Source organism: Ornithorhynchus anatinus, chromosome 12 (genome assembly GCF_004115215.2).
Source record: "Ornithorhynchus anatinus isolate Pmale09 chromosome 12, mOrnAna1.pri.v4, whole genome shotgun sequence".
NCBI lineage: Eukaryota > Metazoa > Chordata > Mammalia > Monotremata > Ornithorhynchidae > Ornithorhynchus > Ornithorhynchus anatinus.
Window position 1 is genome coordinate 47,204,805 of NC_041739.1, and position 20,309 is coordinate 47,225,113.

The following is a 20,309-nucleotide window of genomic DNA, read 5'->3' on the forward strand; positions in this document are numbered from 1 at the left end:
TGACGGGCCGCGCGCGCAGGCGCACGTGATGGGGGGAAGGGGGAGGAGGAGGAGGAGGGGCTGGCCGCGCGTGCGCAGGCGCACGTGATGGGGGAAGGGGGAGGAGGAGGAGGAGGAGGGGCTGGCCGCGCGTGCGCAGTCCGAGGCCCTCCGGCCCGAAGCGGCGCTTGATTGGCAGGGCGGGAGCCGGGCATGCGGTTGCTGGCGCTGCTGGTCCTGGGGGTCTTGGGGGTCCTGGGGGTCCTGGGGGACCCGGGCCCCCCCCCCCAGCTCCAGCCTGCGGGGCAGCTGGCACCTGAGGAACGCCAACGGCTCGGTGGGCCTGGGCGGGGAGGTCCCCGGCTGCGTGCACACCGCCTTATCCCGGCAGGGCCTCCTCCAGGTACCGTATCCGCCACCCGAGGCCAGTCCGCCCCCTTCTCGTCATAATGCCGTGTGTTGAGCGCTCACTCTGTGCCAAGCGCTGCTCCTTCATCCAGTCAGTGGGATTTGGTGAACCCTTCCGCTGTGCGGAGCGCTGGACCAAGCACTTGGAAGGGACAGTTCGGCAACCGGGGCGATCCCTGCCCAGCCAAGGACTGGCACTCTGTTCTAAGCGCTGGGGTAGTAATAATAACGTTGGTATTTGTTAAGCGCTTGCTATGTGCAGAGCGCTGTTGTAAGGGCTGGGGGTAGATACAGGGTCATCAGGTTGTCCCACGTCAGGCTCACAGTTAATCCCCATTTTACAGATGAGGTAACTGAGGCACAGAGAAGTTAAGTGACTTGCCCACGGTCACCCAGCTGACAAGTGGCAGAGCCGGGAGTCGAACCCATGACCTCTGACTCCGAAGCCCAGGCTCTTTCCATGAGCCACGCTGCTTCCCCATTTTGAAGGAGAAGGGTAGATTGAAGGTCATCAGGTTGGCTCCAACCCCATTTGATAGATGAGGTCGCTGAGGCCCAGAGAGGAATCATAATAATGTTGGTACTTGTTAAGCACTTACTGTGTGCTGAGCGCTGTTCCAAGCGCTGGGGCAGATACAGGGTAATCAGGTTGTCTCACAGGCTCCATCCCCATGTAACAGATGAGGTCACTGAGGCTCAGAGAGGAATCATAATAATGTTGGTACTTCTTAAGCACTTACTATGTGCCGAGTGTTGTTCTAAGCGCTGGGGTAGGTACAGGGTAATCAGCTTGTCCCACGTGAGGCTCATAGGCTCCATCCCCATTTGACAGATGAGGTCACTGAGGCACAGAGAAGCAGCGTGGCTCAGTGGAAAGAGCCCGCGCTTGGGAGTCAGGGGTCATGGGTTCTAATCCTGGCTCTGCCACTTGTTAGCTGTGTGACTTTGGGCAAGTCACTTCACTTCTCTGGGCCTCAGTGACGTCATCTGTAAAATGGCGATTAAGACTGTGAGCCCCACATAGGACAACCTGATTACCTTGTATCCCCCCAGTGCTTAGAACAGTGTTTGGCACATAGTAAGTGCTTAACAGATACCATTATTATTATTATGAGTGACTTGGCCAAGGTCGCACAGCAGAAAAGTGGCGGAACCAGGATTAGAACCCTCGACCTGATTTCCGAGCCTGGGCTCTGGCCACTAGGCCATGGTGCTTCTCAGCCTTCTCTCTCCTCAGCCTGGCTTAGCGGCTAGAGCCCAGGCTTGGGAGTCAGGGGTCGTGGGTTCTAATCCCGACTCCGCCTCTTGTCAGCTGTGTTGCTTTGGGCAAGTGCTTAGAGAAGTAGCGTGGCTCTGTGGAAAGAGCATGGGCTTTGGAGTCAGGGCTCATGAGTTCGAATCCCAGCTCTGCCACTTGTCGGCTGTGTGACTGTGGGCAAGTCACTTAACTTCTCTGTGCCTCAGTTCCCTCATCTGTAAAATGGGGATTAAGACTGTGAGCCCCACGTGGGACAACCTGATTCCCCTATGTCTACCCCAGCGCTTAGAACAGTGCTCGGCACATAGTAAGCGCTTAACAAATACCAACATTATTAAGTCACTTCACTTTTCTGGGCCTCAGTTGCTCCATCTGTAAAATGGGGATTAAAACTGTGAGCCCCACAGGAGACAACCTGACTACCTTGTATCTACCCCAGCACTTAGAGCAGCACTTGACACATAGTAAGTGTTTAACAAATATTGTAATTATTATTATTATATGTAGAGTGGGGATTGAGACTGCGAGCCCCACGTGGGACAACCTGATAACCTTATATCTACCCCAGCATTTAGAGCAGTGCTTATTATTATTGTATTTGTAACGCGCTTATTATGTGTCAAGCACGTGTCTAAGCGCTGGGGTAGATACAGCGTAATCTGGTTGTCCCACGTGGGGCTCACAGTCTTAATCCCCATTTTACAGATGAGGTAACTGAGGCACAGAGCCGTTAAGTGATTTGCCCAGAGTCACTCTTGGCACATAGTAAGCGCTTAACAAATACCATCATCATCATTATTATCTGCCTGCCCTCCCCTCCTCCAGCAGTTGACAGTTTCACGAAGATTGACTTCTTTTCAAGGAGTTATCAACCAGTCAGTCAACGGTATTGATTGAGCAAGAACCCGTGTCAGAAGTCACAGGTTCTGATTCCGGCTCTGCCACTTGTTTGCTGTGTGACCTTAGGCGAGTCAGTTTACTTCTCTATGTACCCTATGTACACTGTGTACCCTCCCAAGAGCTGTCTGCTCTTCACTAGAACTCGGCTGACACTACATCTTATAAGGAGTTTTAGTCACCCGATTTGCTGTTCTGGCTTCCTAATTGGTTAGTGGCCAAAATCCCCTCCAGGAAAGTGATAAACACCTGCTACTAGTTCCTGGTCCAAGTCCCACACTCACCATTGGTATTCCTTCCCCTCCTCACCTTAGAAAACCACTGCTATATTTATTAAGAACTCTAATCATGCCAAGCACTGAACTAGGTATTGGTTGGATACAAAATAATCAGATGTAACAGAGTTCCTGCCCCATATGGAGCTCACAGCCTAAAGGAGGGAGAGAACGGGTATCTAATCGCGGCTCCGCCACTTGTTAGCTGTGTGACTTTGGGCAAGTCACTTCACTTCTCTGGGCCTCAGTGACATCATCTGTAAAATGGGGATTAAGACTGTGAGCCCCACATAGGACAACCTGATTACCTTGTATCCCCCCAGTGCTTAGAACAGTGTTTGGCACATAGTAAGCCTTAACAAATACCATTTTTATTATTATGAGTGACTTGGCCAAGGTCGCACAGCAGACAAGTGGCAGAACCAGGATTAGAACCCCCGACCTTCTGCCTGCTTTCTGCCTCCCAAATACTAGTGGCAGCAGAAAAATTTTCCTTTTTGCCTTTGTTACTTTTGCTTTATGGCATTTATTTTAAGAACTTTGTGCTAAGTGCTGGAGTAGATACAAGGTACTGTGACTCTGCCCAGTTCCGTTTGGGGCACACAATCTATTTAAATCCCATTTTACAGAGGCTGAGAGAGGTTAAATGCCTTGCCTCAGGTCACACAGGCCCCCAGAGGGGGGCCTGGAGGCCAAAGAGCACTTTGGTTTCCCCTGTGCCCCTCACTTTTGCTTCAGGAACAATCAATCAATCAATCAGTTGCATTTATTAAGCACTGACTGTGTGCCGAGCACCGTACTAAGCATTTGGGAGGGTTCAATATGCAGGGTAGGGTATAATAGAACAGCCAGGTAAGGTAGGAGGAGGCAAAGTGATGGTGCTTTAAAGCCAGTGAAGTTTCTGTTTGATGTGGAGGGGGAGGGCAACCACCGGAGGTTCTTGAGGAGTGTGGCCTGAACGTTTTTTAGCAAATGATCTGGGCAGCAGCGTGAAGTATGGACTGGAGTGTGATTTGAATCCTACCGGTAGACCAGCTGGTAGAATTGGGAAGAAATGAAAGCAGGTGATGAGAAGCAGAGTGGCCGAGAAAGAGCACGGGGGTCTGGGAGACAGGAGACCCATTCTGGTTCTGCATTCGCCCAGGCTGACGGAAGTGGATTCGGATTTGGAGCAGCCGTAAGGAGTTGAGGAGAGTAGCTCTGGTGTCTCTCTTGGAGCAATCAAAAATCAGCAATCCATCAGTCACATTTACTGAGGGCTTACTGTGTGCGGAGCACTGTACTAGCTGTTTGGGAGAGAGAAGTGCAAAAGAGTAGGTAGACACAGTCCCTGCCCTCGAGGAGCTTCCAGTCTAGCTGCCGTAACTGAGACACTCCTGAGGTACAGCCTGCTCTGGTGAGAGTCTTGTGCTCAAAGCACAAGCTGTCACAACTGTCTATTTGTAGCTGAATTGTGCCTTTCAAGCGCTTAGAACAGTGCTCTGCACACAATAAGTGCTCAGTAAATACGACTGAATGAATGAAGAAGTGGCAGCCGCTGGCCAAGAAGCCTTCATGTTAACGCCGTGCTCCTTTTCTCCTCCCTCCTTTTCCCTCATCTCTGTAAAGGCTTCCTCCTCCTCCTGCGTATACGTTCAGTCAGTGATTTTATGTATTTACTGTTTGCAGAGCACAATACTAAGCACTTGGGAAAATGCAGTTAAATATAGTTAGATACATTCATTCATTCAGTCGTATTTATTGAGTGCTTACTATGTGCAGAGCACTCTACTAAGCCCTTGGAATGTACAATTCGGCAACAGATAGAGACAGTCCCTGCCCAATGACGGGCTCACAGTCTACCTGCTCCTGTGGAGCTTAGAGTCTAATAACATTCATTCATTCATATTTATTGAGTGCTTACTGTGTGCAGAGCACTGTGCGAAGTGCTTGGAAAGTACAGTTCAGCAGTAGAGAGAATCCCTGCCCACAGCAGGCTTACAGCACCGAAGGGAGGAAACACACAGCAAAACAAGTAAACAGGAATCAATATCAATAGAATTATAGCTATATACACATCAAAACAAGTAAATAGGCATTAGTATAAATAGAATTATGGATATGTACATATATACACAAGTGCTATTTGTGCTATGGGGTGGGGAAAGAGGGGTAGAGCAAAGGGAGCCAGTTGGGGTGACATGGAGGGGAGAGGGAGCTGAGGAAAACGGGGGCTTAGTCTGGGAGGGCCTCTTGGAGGAGGTGCGCCTTCCATAGGGCTTTGAAAGGGGGGTAGTGTGATTGGTGGATTTGAGGAGGGAGGTAGGCTATGGGCCAGGTATCGACGGGTAGGATAAGCGAGAACGAGGCCCAGTGAGGAGGTTAACACCAGAGGAGCGGAGTGTGCGGGCTGGGATGTAGAAGGAGAGAAGGGAGGTGAGGTAAGGTGGGGCAAGGTGATGGAGAGCTTCGAAGCCAAGAGTGAGCAGTTTTTGCTTTGATAACATTTATAATAATATTTAAGTGCTTACTATGTGAGTGCCAGAGGTCAGCAGGCACCTTACAGGGCTTACTGTGTTCCTGAGAGTCAGAGGACCTCAGTCAGGGAAGTGTGGCCTGGTGGATAGAGCATGGGCCTGGGAGTCAGAGGGACCTGGGTTCTAATCCTTCCTTTGCCATTTGTTTGCCGTGTGACCTTGGATAAGTGCTTAACAGGTACTATTATTATTATTATTGTTATCTTTTGTACTGTAGTATTTCATTGTGTGCTTAGAACAGTGCTCTGCATGCAGTAAGGGTAAAGTATGGCAAGCTCATTAATCAAGTGTTCTTCAGAATATATTTTCTTGGCCTTTCTTGGCTTCACGGACTCCGTCCTCTCCTGGTTCTCTTCTTATCTCTCTGGTCGTTCATTCTCAGTCTCCTTTGTGGGCTCCTCCTCCCCCTCCCATCCTCTAACTGTTGGGGTTCCTCAAGGGTCAGTTCTTGGCCCTCTTCTGTTCTCCATATACACTCACTCCCTCGGTGAACTCATCCGCTCTCACGGCTTCAACTATCATCTCTATGCAGATGACACACAGATCTACATCTCTGCCCCGTCCTCTCCCCCTCCCTACAGGCTCGTATCTCCTCCTGCCTCCAAGACGTCTCTACCTGGATGTCTGCCCACCACCTAAAACTCAATATGGCCAAAACTGAGCTCCTCATCTTCCCTCCCAAGCCCTGTCCTCTTCCTGACTTCCCTATCACTGTGGATGGCACGACCATCCGTCCCGTCTCCCAGGCCCGCAACCTCGGTGTCATCTTTGACTCAGCTCTCTCGTTCACCCCACACATCCAATCCGTCACCAAGACCTGGCGATCTCACCTTTATAATATTGCCAAGATCCGCCCTTTCCTCTCCACCCAAATGGCTATCTTACTGTTACAGACTCTCGTAATATCCCGGCTGGATTATTGTGTCAGCCTTCTCTCTGATCTCCCTTCCTCCTCTTTCTCCCCGCTCCAGTCTGTTCTTCACTCCGCTGCCCGGCTCATCTTCCTGCAGAAATGCTCTGGGCATGTCACTCCCCCACTTAAAAACCTCCATTGGTTGCCTATCAACCTCCACACGAAACAGAAACTTTTCACTCTTCAAGGCTCTCCATCACCTTGCCCCCTCCTCCCTCTCCTCCCTTCTTTCTTTCTTCTGCCCACCCCGCACGCTCCGCTCCTCTGCCGCCCACCTCCTCACCTTCCCCTGTTCTTGCCTATCCCTCCGTCGACCCCGGGCCACGTCCTCCCGCTGTCCTGGAATGCCCTCCCTCCTCACCTACGCCAAACTAATTCTCTTCCCCTCTTCAAAACCCTACTTAGAGCTCATCTCCTCCAAGAGGCCTTCCCAGACTGAGCTTCCCCTTTGCCCTCTGCTCCCTCTGCTCCCCCTCTATCCCCTCTTCACCTCCCCTCAGCTAAGCCCTCTTTTCCCCCCTTTCCCTCTGCTCCCCCCCTTTTCCCCTCCCCTCAGCACTGTGCTCATTCTCCCAATTGTATATATTTTCATTACACTATTTATTTCGTTAATGAGATGTACATCACCTTGATTCTATTTATTGCTATTGTTTTAATGAGATGTTCATCCGCTTGATTCTATTTATTGCTATTGTTTTTGTCTGTCTGTCTCCCCCAATTAGATTGTAAGCCCGTCATTGGGCAGGGACTGTCTCTATCTGTTGCCGATTTGTACATTCCAAGCGCTTAGTACAATGCTCTGCACATAGTAAGTGCTCAATGAATACTATTGAATGAATGAATGTAATAATTCTTTGCATTTGCTTTCTGGTTTTTTGTTTTTTGTTTTTTTTAAAATTTTGCCTCATTCATGTACTCAGAATGTAAGCTCCTGAAGCAGGAGGAATGGTTTGTTTTGAGTCACTTCATCTCATTTCTAACAGGGCATTCGTGCCAGGCTACTTAAACATTCTATGATAATGAATGTCAGACCGATTCAAGTTGATAAGGAAGTGTGCAGTAGTGTAAGAAAAAGAGGATGAAAAGCAACGTATAGGTGGGGAGACTTAATGAAAAGTGAAGACCCAACAGTGAGAATGTCCACCGGAAGATTCTTTGGGATCAGTTAGCTTGTCATCGAAAGATGAAGACTGTAAAGGGGCAGAAGGAATTGATAATACAGGAGGGGATGAAAAAAATCGTGACTCTGTGGCACCCATTTCAGGGAAAAGATCTCTCTTCCCAGGCCTCCACTCTAGCTGCTGAGTATTTGTGGAAGGAAATGTGTTCAGCTGTGAAACTGCTGGGTGAAGTTTTAGATCATTACTAAATCTCCAATTTCCCCTCCCTCTTCTCCCCCATCAGGCAATCATTTCCATTTAGATGAGATTATGTGAATTTATGTTGAAATGAAAAACCCACCTTCTTGCTGCAAAGTAGTCACCAAAATTAAAATTTTTATCCACGAGCCTACTTAATTTCTTTTCTCTCCAAGCCAGACTAATACACTTATCAGCATTCAGTAAGATGAAATCTGCAGAGATTTTAGTGAGGATGGGCCCTTTTGGTAATTTTCAAGATTCATTATTCAGAGAATTCATGCTGACTTCCCTGTACATTCCAAGAATCACTGAGCCCTGATCAGCCTCCCGGGGGAATATGCATTTAGTTGTATTTATTGAGCGCTTACTGTGTGCAGAGCACTGTACTAAACACTTGGGGAAGTACAAGACAGTAATAAAGAGAGACAATCCCTGCATAGACATCAATACATGTAAACAGACATCGATAGAAAATAAAATTACAGATATAGTCCCCAAAGACTTTAAACTCCCTGTAGGCGGGAATCATGTCTACCAACTATTGTACTTTCCCAAACACATTGTACAGTGTCCTGCACACATGAAGGGTGCAGTAAATTTCATTGGTTATGCAATTCAGTTGTGGTCATTGTGTAATTTGAAGAAGATGATGCTCTTTTTTGCTGTTGGTTGCTCTTGTTTCTGTAAGAGAGTCTCATTTTCAGTATCTTCTCTTAGTTACTTTCAATTCTCGGTACTCCTGGACCAAAAAAAAGGTGGCAGTCATTAACCTGAGATGCTCTAATGAATCAGTAGTATTTACCGAACACTTAGCACTGTGTAGAGTATTGTATTAAGTGCTTGAGAGAGTATAATAATAATGCTGCTATTTGTTAAGCGCTTACTATGTGCCAAACACTGTTCTAAGTGCTGGGGTAGATAGGAGGTAATTAGGTTGTCTCACTTAGGGCTCCCAGTTTTAATCCCTATTTTGCAGTTGAGAGAATTGAGGCCAAGAGAAGTGAAGTAATTTGCCCAAGGTCACACAGCAGATAAGTGGCGGAGCCGGGATCAGAACCCACGACCTCCGACTGGGAACTCCATGCTCTTCCCACCAAGCCAAGTCGACAAGACTTCTTCTCTCCGAGAATTTCTAGTCTAGAGGTGAAAACAGAGTGAAGTAAACTATGGGAAGGGGGAAATAATAGAATGTAAAGATAGATTCAGCGACGTGGTGGAGTGGGGATGTGAGCCCCCAGGTACTTAGGTGATGCAGAAGTGCCGAAGTGACACTTGGGGGTTGAATAGGATATGGAGTTGAGAGATTGATCAGAAAAGGCCTCCTGGAGGAGATGTGATTTCCGAAGGGCTCTGAAGATGGGGAGAATGGTGGTCTAGCAGATATGAAAGTGGAGAGGGTTCCAGGCAGAAAGAGGGTATCTGGAAGGTGTTAGTCATAGCAGAGAGAACAAGGCACAGTGACTACTTTTTGAGAGGATAGACAATTTTGATCTGGAGTATAGTTGGAGTGGGAGAGGAGTGAGGATAAGTAGAGAAGCAGCGTGGCTTAGTGGGAAGAGCACGGCCTTGAGAGCCAGAGGTCGCGGGTTTGAATCCCGGCTCCGCCGCGTGTCAGCTGTGTGACTCTGGGCAAGTCACTTCACTTCTCTGTGCTTCAGTTCCCTCATCTGTAAAATGGGGATGGAGACCCTGAGCCCCACGTGAGACAATCTGATTACCTTGTGTCTACCCCAGTGCCTGGCACATAAATGCCATCGTTATTAAGTAGAGGGGAGAGAGGCGATTTAGTGCCTCGAGGCCAAAGGTCAGGAGCTTCCGCTTGATGCGGAGAAGGATGGGCAACCATTGGAGGATTTCAGGAGTTGGGAGATGGATCCAGAATGATGTTTTAGGGAAATGGTCTGGGCAGCAGAGTGAAGTATGGACTGGAGAGAGGAGGAATTGGCAGCCGGGAGATCTGAGGAGGCTGATGCAGGAATCGACTTAAGATATGGCAAGCGCTTGGACCAGCGAGGTGGCATTTGGATGGATAGGGCTGGGTGGATTCAGGAGATGCTGTGGAAGAAGAACTGACAGGATGGAAAGGGACAGAGAGAGAGGAGTTGAGGATAATATGATACATTATATTAATTAATGTAATTAGTGCTAATTAGTGAGGAGCCTGATGGAATAGTCTAAGCAGGAAACGATGAGTGATTGGATCAGTGTGTTAGCAGTTTGGATTGAGAGGAAAGGACAGTTGGGACAGTATGTTCTACTCCATCAGCCTCCTCACTAATCTCCCTGCATCCTGTCTCTTCCATCTCCAGTCCGTGCTCCACTCTGCTGCCTGGATCATTTTTCAAAAAAAAAAATGTTCAGTCCCTATCTCCCCAGTCCTCAAAAACCTCGTGCGGTGGCCCATCCACCTCTTCAGCAGCTTTGAGGCACTCAGTCAGCTTTCTCCCTTCCGCCTAACCTCGCTGATTTACTACAACCCACCCACACATTCCACCCTCTGTACCTTGATCCCATCTATCCTGTCACCGACACCTTGCCCAGGTTCTCCCTTGAGCCTGGAACTTCCTCCCCTTTCATATCCACCACTTGTCCCCACCTTCCAAACCTTCCTAAAAATCATACCTCCGTCAAGAGCCCTTTCTTGACTAATCCCTCTATTTCCCCTATAAACCCTCCCCTCTGGGTTAACTACGCAGTCAGATGTACCCCTTAAACATTTTAAGCTCTATGTTGCTTAGGTAAATTATGCTTCCCTTATCCCTAATCTATTTTAATTCTACCTCCCTCTGTAAACTTCCTGTGGGCAGGGATTACATCTACCAACTGTGTCGTACTTTTCCAAATGCTTAGTACAGTGCACACAGCACTCAGTCAATATCACTGACTGATTAATTTGGCAGTGTTGTTGGGGAAGTTATGCGGAGGAGAGGACTTGGGTGGGAACTCCTGTGAGCTTTTAGAGAAATGGGGGACAGAGGAATAGCTGGCAAAAAAGCCTGAGAAAGATCGGCCTAATTTCTAATTCTTCTTTGTTATTTTTACGTATTCAAAAGCAAAGAAAATATTTGAGGGTCATCTTTGGAGAGGCAGCTTGGCAGAGTGAGAGAGCTACGGTCGGAGAAGTTGGAGATCCCGGGTTCTAGTCCCAGTTCTGACACCCTTCCGTTGTATGGCCTTGGGCAAAGCCTCCTCATGCCAAAGTTTCCCCAGCTGTAAATTGGAGACAATAACTGAACCCTACCTCACTGGGATGTTGTGGGGAGTAAATAAAAATAACAAATGTAAGGTGCTTTGGTAATAAAAGCACCAAATAAAACCCTCTTTATTCATATTAACCCTACTTAAAGCTCACCTCCTCCAAGAGGCCTTCCCAGACTGAGCTCCCTTTTCCCTCTGCTCCCTCTACCTCCCACTTCACCTCTCCGCAGCTAAACCCTCTTCTCCCCCCTTTCCCTCTGCTCCTTCCCCTCTCCCGTCCCATCCTCTTAGCACTGTACTCATCCGCTCAACTGTATATATCTTCATTACCCTATTTATTTTGTTAATGAGATGCACATCACCTTGATTCTATTCATCTGCTATTGTTTTAATGAGATGTTCTTCCCCTCGATTCTATTTATTGCTATTGTTCTTGTCTGTCCGCCTCCCCCGATTAGACTATAAGCCCGTCAAAGGGCAGGGACTGTCTCTGTTACCGATTTGTACATTCCAAGCGCTTAGTACAGTGCTCTGCACATAGTAACCGCTCAATAAATACTATTGAATGAATGAATGAATATTAATGTCTGTCTCCCCCTCTGGACTGTTTGATTCATATTAATGTCTTTCTCCCCCTCTAGGCTGTAAGCTCAATATGGGCAGTGATTGTATCTGTTAATTCTGTTGTATTGTTCTCTCCTGTGTGCCTGGTGCTAATCTTCTCACTGTGCCTTTTTCTCACCTGTCCTGCAGCCTCAACCCCTGGTCCATGTCCTACCTCTGACCTGGAACGCCCTCCCTCCTCCAATCCTCCAAACCAGCACACTTCCCCTCTTCAAAGCTCTATTGAAAGCTCACCTCCTCCAGGAGGCCTTCCTGGAGGCCTTCCTCCCCCTTTTCCTGTGCTCCCCCTTCCCTCCCCATCACCCCCACTCGCTCCCTCTGCTCTCCCCCCCAGCTCCACAGCACTTGTGTGTATATGTACATATTTATAATTCTATTTATTAATAATGTGTATCTATAATTCTGTTTATAATAATGTTGGTATTTGTTAAGCGATTACTATATGCCAAGCACTGTTCTAAGCGCTGAGGTAGATACAAGGTAATCAGGTTGTCCCATGTGAGGCTCACAGTTAATCCCCATTTTACAGATGAGGTAACTGAGGCACAGAGAAGTTAAGTGACTTGCCCACAGTCACACAGCTGACAAGTGGCAGAGCCGGGATTCAAACCCATGACCTCTGACTCCAAAGCCCAGGCTCTTTCCACTGAGCCACGCTACTTCCCCTGTTTATATCGATGCTGTTGATGCCTGTTTACTTGTTTTGATGTCTGCCTCCCCCCTTCTAGATTGTGAGCCTGTTGTGGGCAGAGATTGTCTCTCTCTGTTGCTGAACTGTACTTTCCAATCACTTAGTACAGTTCTCTGCACACAGTAAGCGTTCAATAAATAGCATTGAATGAATGAATGCCTAGTACAGTGCTCTGCACATAATAAACGCTAAGTGAATACAATTAATTGACCTCTGTCAACTAAAATTGGTGGGAATGCTTGGTTCATGTTTGTAGGAAGGAAAATGTTTTGTTAGTGACTAGTTATGATAGTAAGCGCTCAATAAATACGATAGAATGAATTTAGTTCTGTGACACTATTTCTGTGTCACGGAACTAAATCCGTTTCTGTGTAAACATCTGCTTCCGCAATAGGGCAAGTGGTGTGGTGACACGGCAAGAGAACCCAGATTGGAGCCCGAGCTGTGCCGTTAGCCTGCCATGTGACCATGGGCGAGTTGCTTAACTTCTCTGTCCCTCAGTTTCCCCATCTGTAAAATGGGGTTAAAAATACCTACCCTGTGTCCCCACCCCACAGGGGTGTTGTGAGGGTTGAAATGAACTAATTAAAGTGAGAGCACTTTGGTAATAAAAGCGCTCTAGGAAACTAAGGTATTCCCTCTAGTGAGCTCGTCGTGGGCAGGGCTGTGTCTGCTTGTTGTTCTTTTGTGCTCTCCCAAGTGCTTAGTACAGTGCTTTGCACACAGCAAGGGCTCATTAAGTATGACTGAATCCTTTCTGTTGACAGGATCCCTACTACCGGTTCAACGATCTGGAATACCGCTGGATCACCTTGGATAACTGGACCTATAGTAAAGTGTTCAAGACTCCTTTTGACATTGGGTATGTAGTGATATGATTTTGAGTCCGAAGTTAAGACATGTTTTCAGCTTGATTATTTTGAGTACAGAATTTAGGAGCCTGGTAGAGTTGCCCATAACTTCAACGTACTTAAAAACCACATCGGACAGCAGAGCACCATTTTGCGCTGAAGTTTCTGTTGCTTTTAAAAGCATGTTTCTCTCTGCCTCCTCCCCTCGCCTCCGTCTGTAATTTACCAGTTATTGCCTTCTCAGTACTAAGAAGGTAGTGACACACGGATGCTTGGTATCGCTGAACTGTTGAGGCTTAACTGCATAGTAATAATAATAGTGTTATTTGTAGAGCTGTGTGTGCCAGACACTGTATTAAGCACTGGGGGTCGGTACGAGTTAGGTCGGACACAGTTCCTGTCTCACGTGGGGTTCACAGTCAGAGTTGGAGGGAGAACAGGTATTGAATCCCCGTTTTTCAGAGAAGTGAAGTGACTTGTCCAGGGTCACACAGCAGACGAGTGGCAGAGCCGGGCTTAGACTCCAGGTTCTCTGACTCTCGCAAACCTGTGCTCTCTCCACTAAGCCATGATACATACTCTAACGTGTGTGTCAGCGGAAAGACCGCCATTCTGGGTATCAGGAGACCTGGGTTCTAGTTGGGTCACTGCCCGCTGGGGCGACCCCAGTGTTGGTGAAAGGGCTTCCGCCGGTAATCACCTGGACTCTCCCAGAAGGTGGATGGGTCCAGGAGGAATCCAGAAAATTAGCTGGCCACCACAGGCGGTGAAAACTGCAACAGCTTCCCAAGCGACCGCCTGCTGGGTTACGGCGCAGACGCCCTCTGAAGTGGTTACTCTGGCCATATAGGAGTCTTGCTTGTTAAAAACAACAACAAAAAACCCCTCGTATGGTCTTCTCGGTGTGTCACCACCTCTCCCGCCTACCTGCTCGTTGTCCTGCAGGAACATAATGGGCAGGGACGAGAGAGGGCGTGGGGCAAGCCCCTAGCAATATAATCGATTCCTCCGCACGGGTTCCTGGTCCTGAAGTCCCAGGATTGAGGCCGACCTGTGTTTCCCGGTGGAAGCCTCCATCCTTGTGATCTGGGTTTGCTGTTCTTTTCATCTGGAGCTGAATGACCCTGACTGGGGTATAACTTCTTTGGAGGTTTATTCAGTCTGTAGAAAAGCTTTCTGGGGTGAATAGTGAGTGTGGTATTTATGCTCTCACTACGTGCTAAGCACAGGGCTAGAGACAATACATTCAGATCAAGTAGTGTGGGGTAGTGGAATCCTGGCTGTACCTCTTGCTTGCTGTGTGACCTTGGGCAAGTCTTTAACTTCTCTGGTCCTCAGTTTCCTCAGCTGCAAAATGGGGATTCAAATACCTGTTCTTCCTCCTTGACTGTGAGCTTCATGTTGGGTAGGGACTGTATTTGGCCTGTTAACTTGTACCACGAGAAGCAGCGTGGCTCAGTGGAAAGAGCACAGGCTTGGGAGTCAGAGGTCATGGGTTCGAATCCCGGCTCTGCCACTTGTCAGCTGTGTGACTGTGGGCAAGTCACTTTGCTTCTCTGGGCCTCAGTTCCCTCATCTGTAGAATGGGGATTACATGTGAGCCTCATGTGGGACAACCTGATTACCCTGTATCTCCCCCAGCGCTTAGAACAGTGCTCTGCACATAGTAAGCGCTTAACAAATACCAACATTATTATTATCTACCCCAGTGCTTAGAAAAGGGCTTGACACAGCAAGTGCTTAACAAATATCATTAAAAAACCCTCAAAATAGCAACACACAGTCTCTGATCCACTTGGGGCTCACAGTCTAAAGAAGGCAATCCTCAACGTAAGACCTCTGGAATGACAGAGAATGGCACTTAAAAACGTTTCTAAATGTACACCGTCTTTTATCTTCTAGACTGTGAGCCTGTGGGCAAGGATTGTCTCTCTCTGTTGCTGAATTGTACTTTCCGAGCGCCTAATTCGTTCTCTGCACACAGTAAGCGCTCAATAAATGCAAAGCTTTGGCTTTACTACACAGCCTCCTTTAATGGCTCCAGGGGTGAGGGAGGATTATGGCCATTTTACTTACGATGAAATGAACCTGGGTATCCTATCTTGGAACCTCTCCCACTCAATGTAGGTGCCTTAATATTGTGAAGCCAATTAAATTGTGTACTCAACTGGTGACTGGTAATATTAATTTACCAAATGCATATTAAAATATAACAATATTACTAATCTATAAATAAGTGCTCAAGTTTGGGTATTCCTGATATAAGTAAAGTATCCGGTCTGGGAACCAATTTCCTTTTTAGGCCCCTATTCTTATGAGAAAATTGATAGTGATTTATGTGTTGACTTGACACATTTTCCAGGAAGCAGTTGTCATCGGGGTGAAGAGCGCCTCTGTCCAGATTATACTCATCATTTTTAATGTTCCTTTACTATGTCCTCAGCAAATGGCAAAAAGTGAATTTGGTTCTTGAGGGCGTCGATACAGTGGCACAAGTCCTGATGAATAATGTCACTATTGGGGAAACGGACAACATGTTCAACAGATACGTAAGTAAATACCGGCTCCCAAACCTGCACCCACGACTCCTGGTGTGCTGGCTGACTGGATCGTGGTCTAAGATGTGCACTGTGAATGGAGAGCTGTCCAAGTATTATTTGATTCTGTAGCCTCTAAACCATATATGCATTCCTTGAGGACAGATCACAAGCCCTTCTCCACATTCATTATTCCTCATCCCACATTTCCCCTATGCAGACTTCAAAGACGACCGGGTCTTCATGGACTAGTGGATGGAGCCTGGGCCTGGGAGTCAGAAAGTCATGGGTTCTAATCCCGGCTCCACCACTTGTCTGCTGTGTGACCTTGGGCAAGTCGTTTCACTTCTCTGGGCCTCAGTGACCTCATTGGTAAAATGGGGATTGAGACTGTGAGCCCCATTTGATTTACTTGTATCCACCCCAACGCTTAGTACAATGCCTGGCATATAGTAAGCGCTCAACAAATACTGTAATTATTATTATTATTGTAATTGAGCTCCTGGCCCTTCCTCTCTTTCTGTGTCCCATCCCCTGCCTTCTGATCTTTCCGATCTGTGTGGTTGTCTTAAGGGACAGAGACAGAGGCGAGAATGTCATAAGGAAAGAGGGAGAAAGATCCCTGTACTCCCCCCATCTTTGACTGCGGGGGACAGAGACAATGTCCAATCTGATTATCCTATATTTCTCCCAGTGCTTAACACAGTACTTGACACTGAGTAAGGGCTTACAAATAATATTAGTAATAATAATAATAATAAAAAGTTGAAAAGTCCCATTCCCTAGTACCTGTATCAGTGCCCTGCATTCTGTAGAATCGTCAGGATAGTTAATTAAATTACCGTTTAAGCTCCACAGCACATATCCTCATTCTCTACCATTTCTCTATGAGTAACTTCTTTTAGTGTCCGTCTCTCCCTCTAGAGTATAAGCGCCTTGTGGGCAAGAAGCATATCTATTAACTCTGCTGTATTGCTCTCTCCCAACTCTATTGTGGTGGTCTCTTCAATGCTTCTTGTACAGTTCTTGTACCCACAGTCAACACTCAATAAATGCTTCTGATTTGAAAAATATCGGTGATCCTTTTAGTTTGATCTTAATTCCCGAGAAACTGCGTGGCCCAATGGATAGAGCATGGGCCTGGGAGTCAGAAGGACCTGGGCTCTGCCTGTGTGACCTCAGGCAAGTCAGAAATGGGCGGGAATCAGGCCTCATGAGACTTGAGTGGCAACAGCTACAGCATCCTCAGGTGCTCTGTCTGCTGTCGAGCGGGAGGGAGAAGTAAGTTGCCCTCTGTGTCTCAGAGCCGCCTTCCCCATCCCCGGGAATCCCTCCCATCCTGTTTCAATCAGCACATCCTCTTTCCGGTACTTTCCTCCTTTTTCCTTTCTGGGTATGCTTCTTTCCCACTCTCTTTTCAACTCACACCAAGCACCTAATTTCTGCCCAGAGTTCAGTGAATACCTGCCTGCCTACCTGTGACCACTAATCCCTTTTGGCCCACTGCCCTGATAACCCAAATCTACAGCTCCCATCTCTCCCTCTCTGCAGTCTCGTATTTCCTCCTGCCTTCAAGACATCTTTACTTGGATGTCCTCCCGTCACCTCAAGCTTAACGTATCTAAAACAGAGCTCCTTATCTTGCCACCCAAACCCTGTCCTCCCCGTGACTTTCCCTTCACTGTAGATGGCATTACCATCCTTCTTGTTTCACAAGTCCTGTTCCACACCACTAACCGAGCCATAACTCACTTATATTAAATGTGTCTCCCCCAACCAGAATGTAAGCTCCTTAAGGGCAGCAAACTGTTGCATTGTACACTCCCAAGCCTTTAATATGCTGCTTTGCACATGGTAAGCGCTCTTTCTCATTCACCTCATATATTTAACCCATCACTAAATCCTGTTGGTCCCACCGTCGCATCATTGCTAAAATCTGCCCTTTCCTTTCCATCCAAATGGCTACCACATTAATTCAATCGCTTTTCGGGTCCCGCCCCCATTATTCTATCAGCCTCCTTGCTGACCTCCCAACCTCCTGTTTCTCCTCACTCTAGTCCATACTTAACTTTGCTGCCCGGATCATTTTTCTGCAGAAACATATAGGACGTTTCCCCACTCCTCAAGAAACTCCAGTGGTTGTCCATCTACTTCTGCTTTAAACAAAAACTCCTCATCATTGGCTTTAAAGCACTCAATCCCCTTGCTCCCTACTACCTCACCTCACTACTCTCCTACAGCAACCCAGCCCGCACACTTTGCTCCTCTAATGCCAACCTTCTCACTGTACCTTGATCTCCTCTATTTCGCCGCCGACCCCTGGCCCACATCCTGCCTAGGGCCTGGAATGCCCTCCCTCCTCAAATCTGACAGACAATTAATCTCTCCCCATTTCAAAGCCTTACTGAAGGCACATCTCCTCCAAGAGGCCTTCCCTGACTAAGCTCCACTTTTCCTCTTCTCCCACTCCCTTCTGCGTCGCTGACTTGCTCCCCTTATTGATCCCCTCCCCTCCCAGCCCCACAGCACTTATGCACATATCTGTAATTTATTTATTTATATTAACATCTGTCTCCCCCTCTAGACTGTAAGCTTGTGGTCAGGGAGTGTATTTATTGTTGTACTCTCCCAAGCGCTTAGTACAGTGCTCTGCACACAGTAAGCACTCAAATTCGATTGAATAAATAAATAAATGAATACACCCATGGCCTCCAATCCTACCCGCCCTCCAGGAACCTCATCCGTCCGACCACAACCCAGAGAAGCAGCACGGCCTAGTGGATAGAGCATGAGCCTAGGCATCAGAAGGACATGGGTTCTAATCCTGGCTCTGCCACCTGTCTGTTTTCTGACTTTGGGCAGGTCTCTTCACTTCTCTGTGCCTCAGTTACCTCATTTCTAGAATAGGGATTAAAGCTGCGAGCTCTGTGTGAGACAGGGATTGGGTCCAACCTGATTAGCTAGCCCTTTTTTGGGCAAGGATTGTCTCTATCTGTTGCCAAATTGTATATTCCAAGCGCTTAGTACAGTACTCTGCACATAGTAAGAGCTCAGTAAATACTATTGAATGAATAATATCTACCCCAGCCTTTAGTACTGTGCCTGGCACATAGTAAGTGCTTAAATGCCATTAATAAATATATAAATCTCTGTGCCTCAGTTACCTCATCTGTAAAATGGGGATTAAGACTGTGAGCCCCAGGTGCCACCTGGACTGTGTCCAACCTGACTACCTCGTATCTACCCCAGCGCTTAGTGCAGTGCCTGGCACACAGTAAAGGCTTAACATACCATTAAAAAAATTGCAGAATTTTAATAATCTTTTCTTTTGTATTTAAAAAGCCTGTTTCCTAATTTTGACATATCCATTTTAGGGTTTTATTGATCAATTAATGTTTTTGGGTTTTTTTGAGTGCTCAATGTTAGTGGTATTGCCAACCTCTTGATTTACTATAGAGCCACCGGCCAAATTTGAAGAGCATCAAGTGACCCCGAAATCTAATAGAAACTAGAAGATGACTTGATTGTACTGTGCCCTATTGCTTTGAAAAGTACCATGTCTGTAATATCTGCTCTCTTCACTTGTTGCTCCCTAACATCTCCCTTCTGCCTCCCACCCTCCCCAAACCTAACTTTGAGATGCACCTCACTCTTGACCCTCTTACCTTCATTTCCTTGCTCTTGCTGTTCCTCCATTTTGGAATAATAATAATAATGCCGGCATTTGCTGAGGGCTTATTATGTACCAAGCACTGTTCTAAGCATTGGGAGAGATACAAGGTAATCAGGTTGTCCCAGGTGGGGCTCACAGTCTCAATCCCCATTTTACAGATGAGGTAACTGAGGCACAGAGAAGTTAAAGTGACTTGCCCAAAGTCACCCAGCTGGAACTCCCCTCCTCTGCGAATCTGACAGCTCCCACTGCTTCTTATGTTCGAAGTCCTCTAGAAAGTCCACCTCCCCCAACTTGCTTTACTTGATTAATTCCCAGCACACCAAGTCATATCAATCAGTGGTAACAGTTGAGCTGCAGTGTTCAGTGCCTTGTTCTAAGCACTGGGGAGAGTCCAATCCAACAGAGTTGGTGAACATATTCCCTGCCTGCGTCGAATTTACAGTCTACAGGGTTGACAGTTATTAATATAAGTAAATAATTTACAAATTATTCAGTCAATTGTATTTATTGAGTGCTTTCTGTGTGCAGACTACTATACTAAGCACGTGGGAGAGAAGGAGCTTGGGGTAGTGGGTAGAGCCCACGCCTGGGAGTCAGAAGGTAGTGGGTTCTAATCCTGCAAGCTACTTCACTTCTCTAGGCCTCAGTTACCTCATCTGTAAAAGCGGGATTGAAACTGTGAGCCTCACTTGGGACAACCTGAATACCTCCTATCTATCCCAGTGCTTAGAACAGTGCTTGGCACAAAGTGCTTAACAAAGACCATTATTATTATTGAGTTCGTAAGAGCTGGAGATGACTGGGTTTTAATATTAATCTCATCTCTTCAGTAATCAATAGTAATTGAGCACCAAGTCAATTGTATTGAGCGTTTACTGTGTATAGAGCACTGTACTAAGCACTTGGGAGAATACAATAATAATAACGATGGTATTTGTTAAGTGCTTATTATGTGCCAAGCACTGTTCTAAGCACTGGATGAGATGCAAGGTAATCAGGTTGTCCCACGTGGGACTCACAGTCTTAATCCCCATTTTACAGATGAGGTAATTGAGGCCTAGAGAAGTGAAGTAGCTTGCCCAAAGTCACACAGCTGACAAGTGGCGGAGACGGGATTAGAACCCA

The 20,309-nt window shown here is 47.1% G+C and overlaps 1 protein-coding gene across 1 annotated transcript in view; it reads left to right on the forward strand.

Annotated features, from left to right (window-relative positions):
• The window catches only part of MANBA (mannosidase beta), a 127,923-nt gene that overhangs the window by 233 nt on the left and 107,381 nt on the right, over nucleotides 1–20,309 (forward strand). Inside the window, exons 2-4 of the mRNA XM_029076539.2 lie at nucleotides 98–382; nucleotides 12,888–12,982; nucleotides 15,415–15,520. Of these exons, the coding sequence (XP_028932372.1) occupies nucleotides 98–382; nucleotides 12,888–12,982; nucleotides 15,415–15,520 (486 nt within the window). The remainder of the gene's footprint in view (nucleotides 1–97; nucleotides 383–12,887; nucleotides 12,983–15,414; nucleotides 15,521–20,309) is intronic.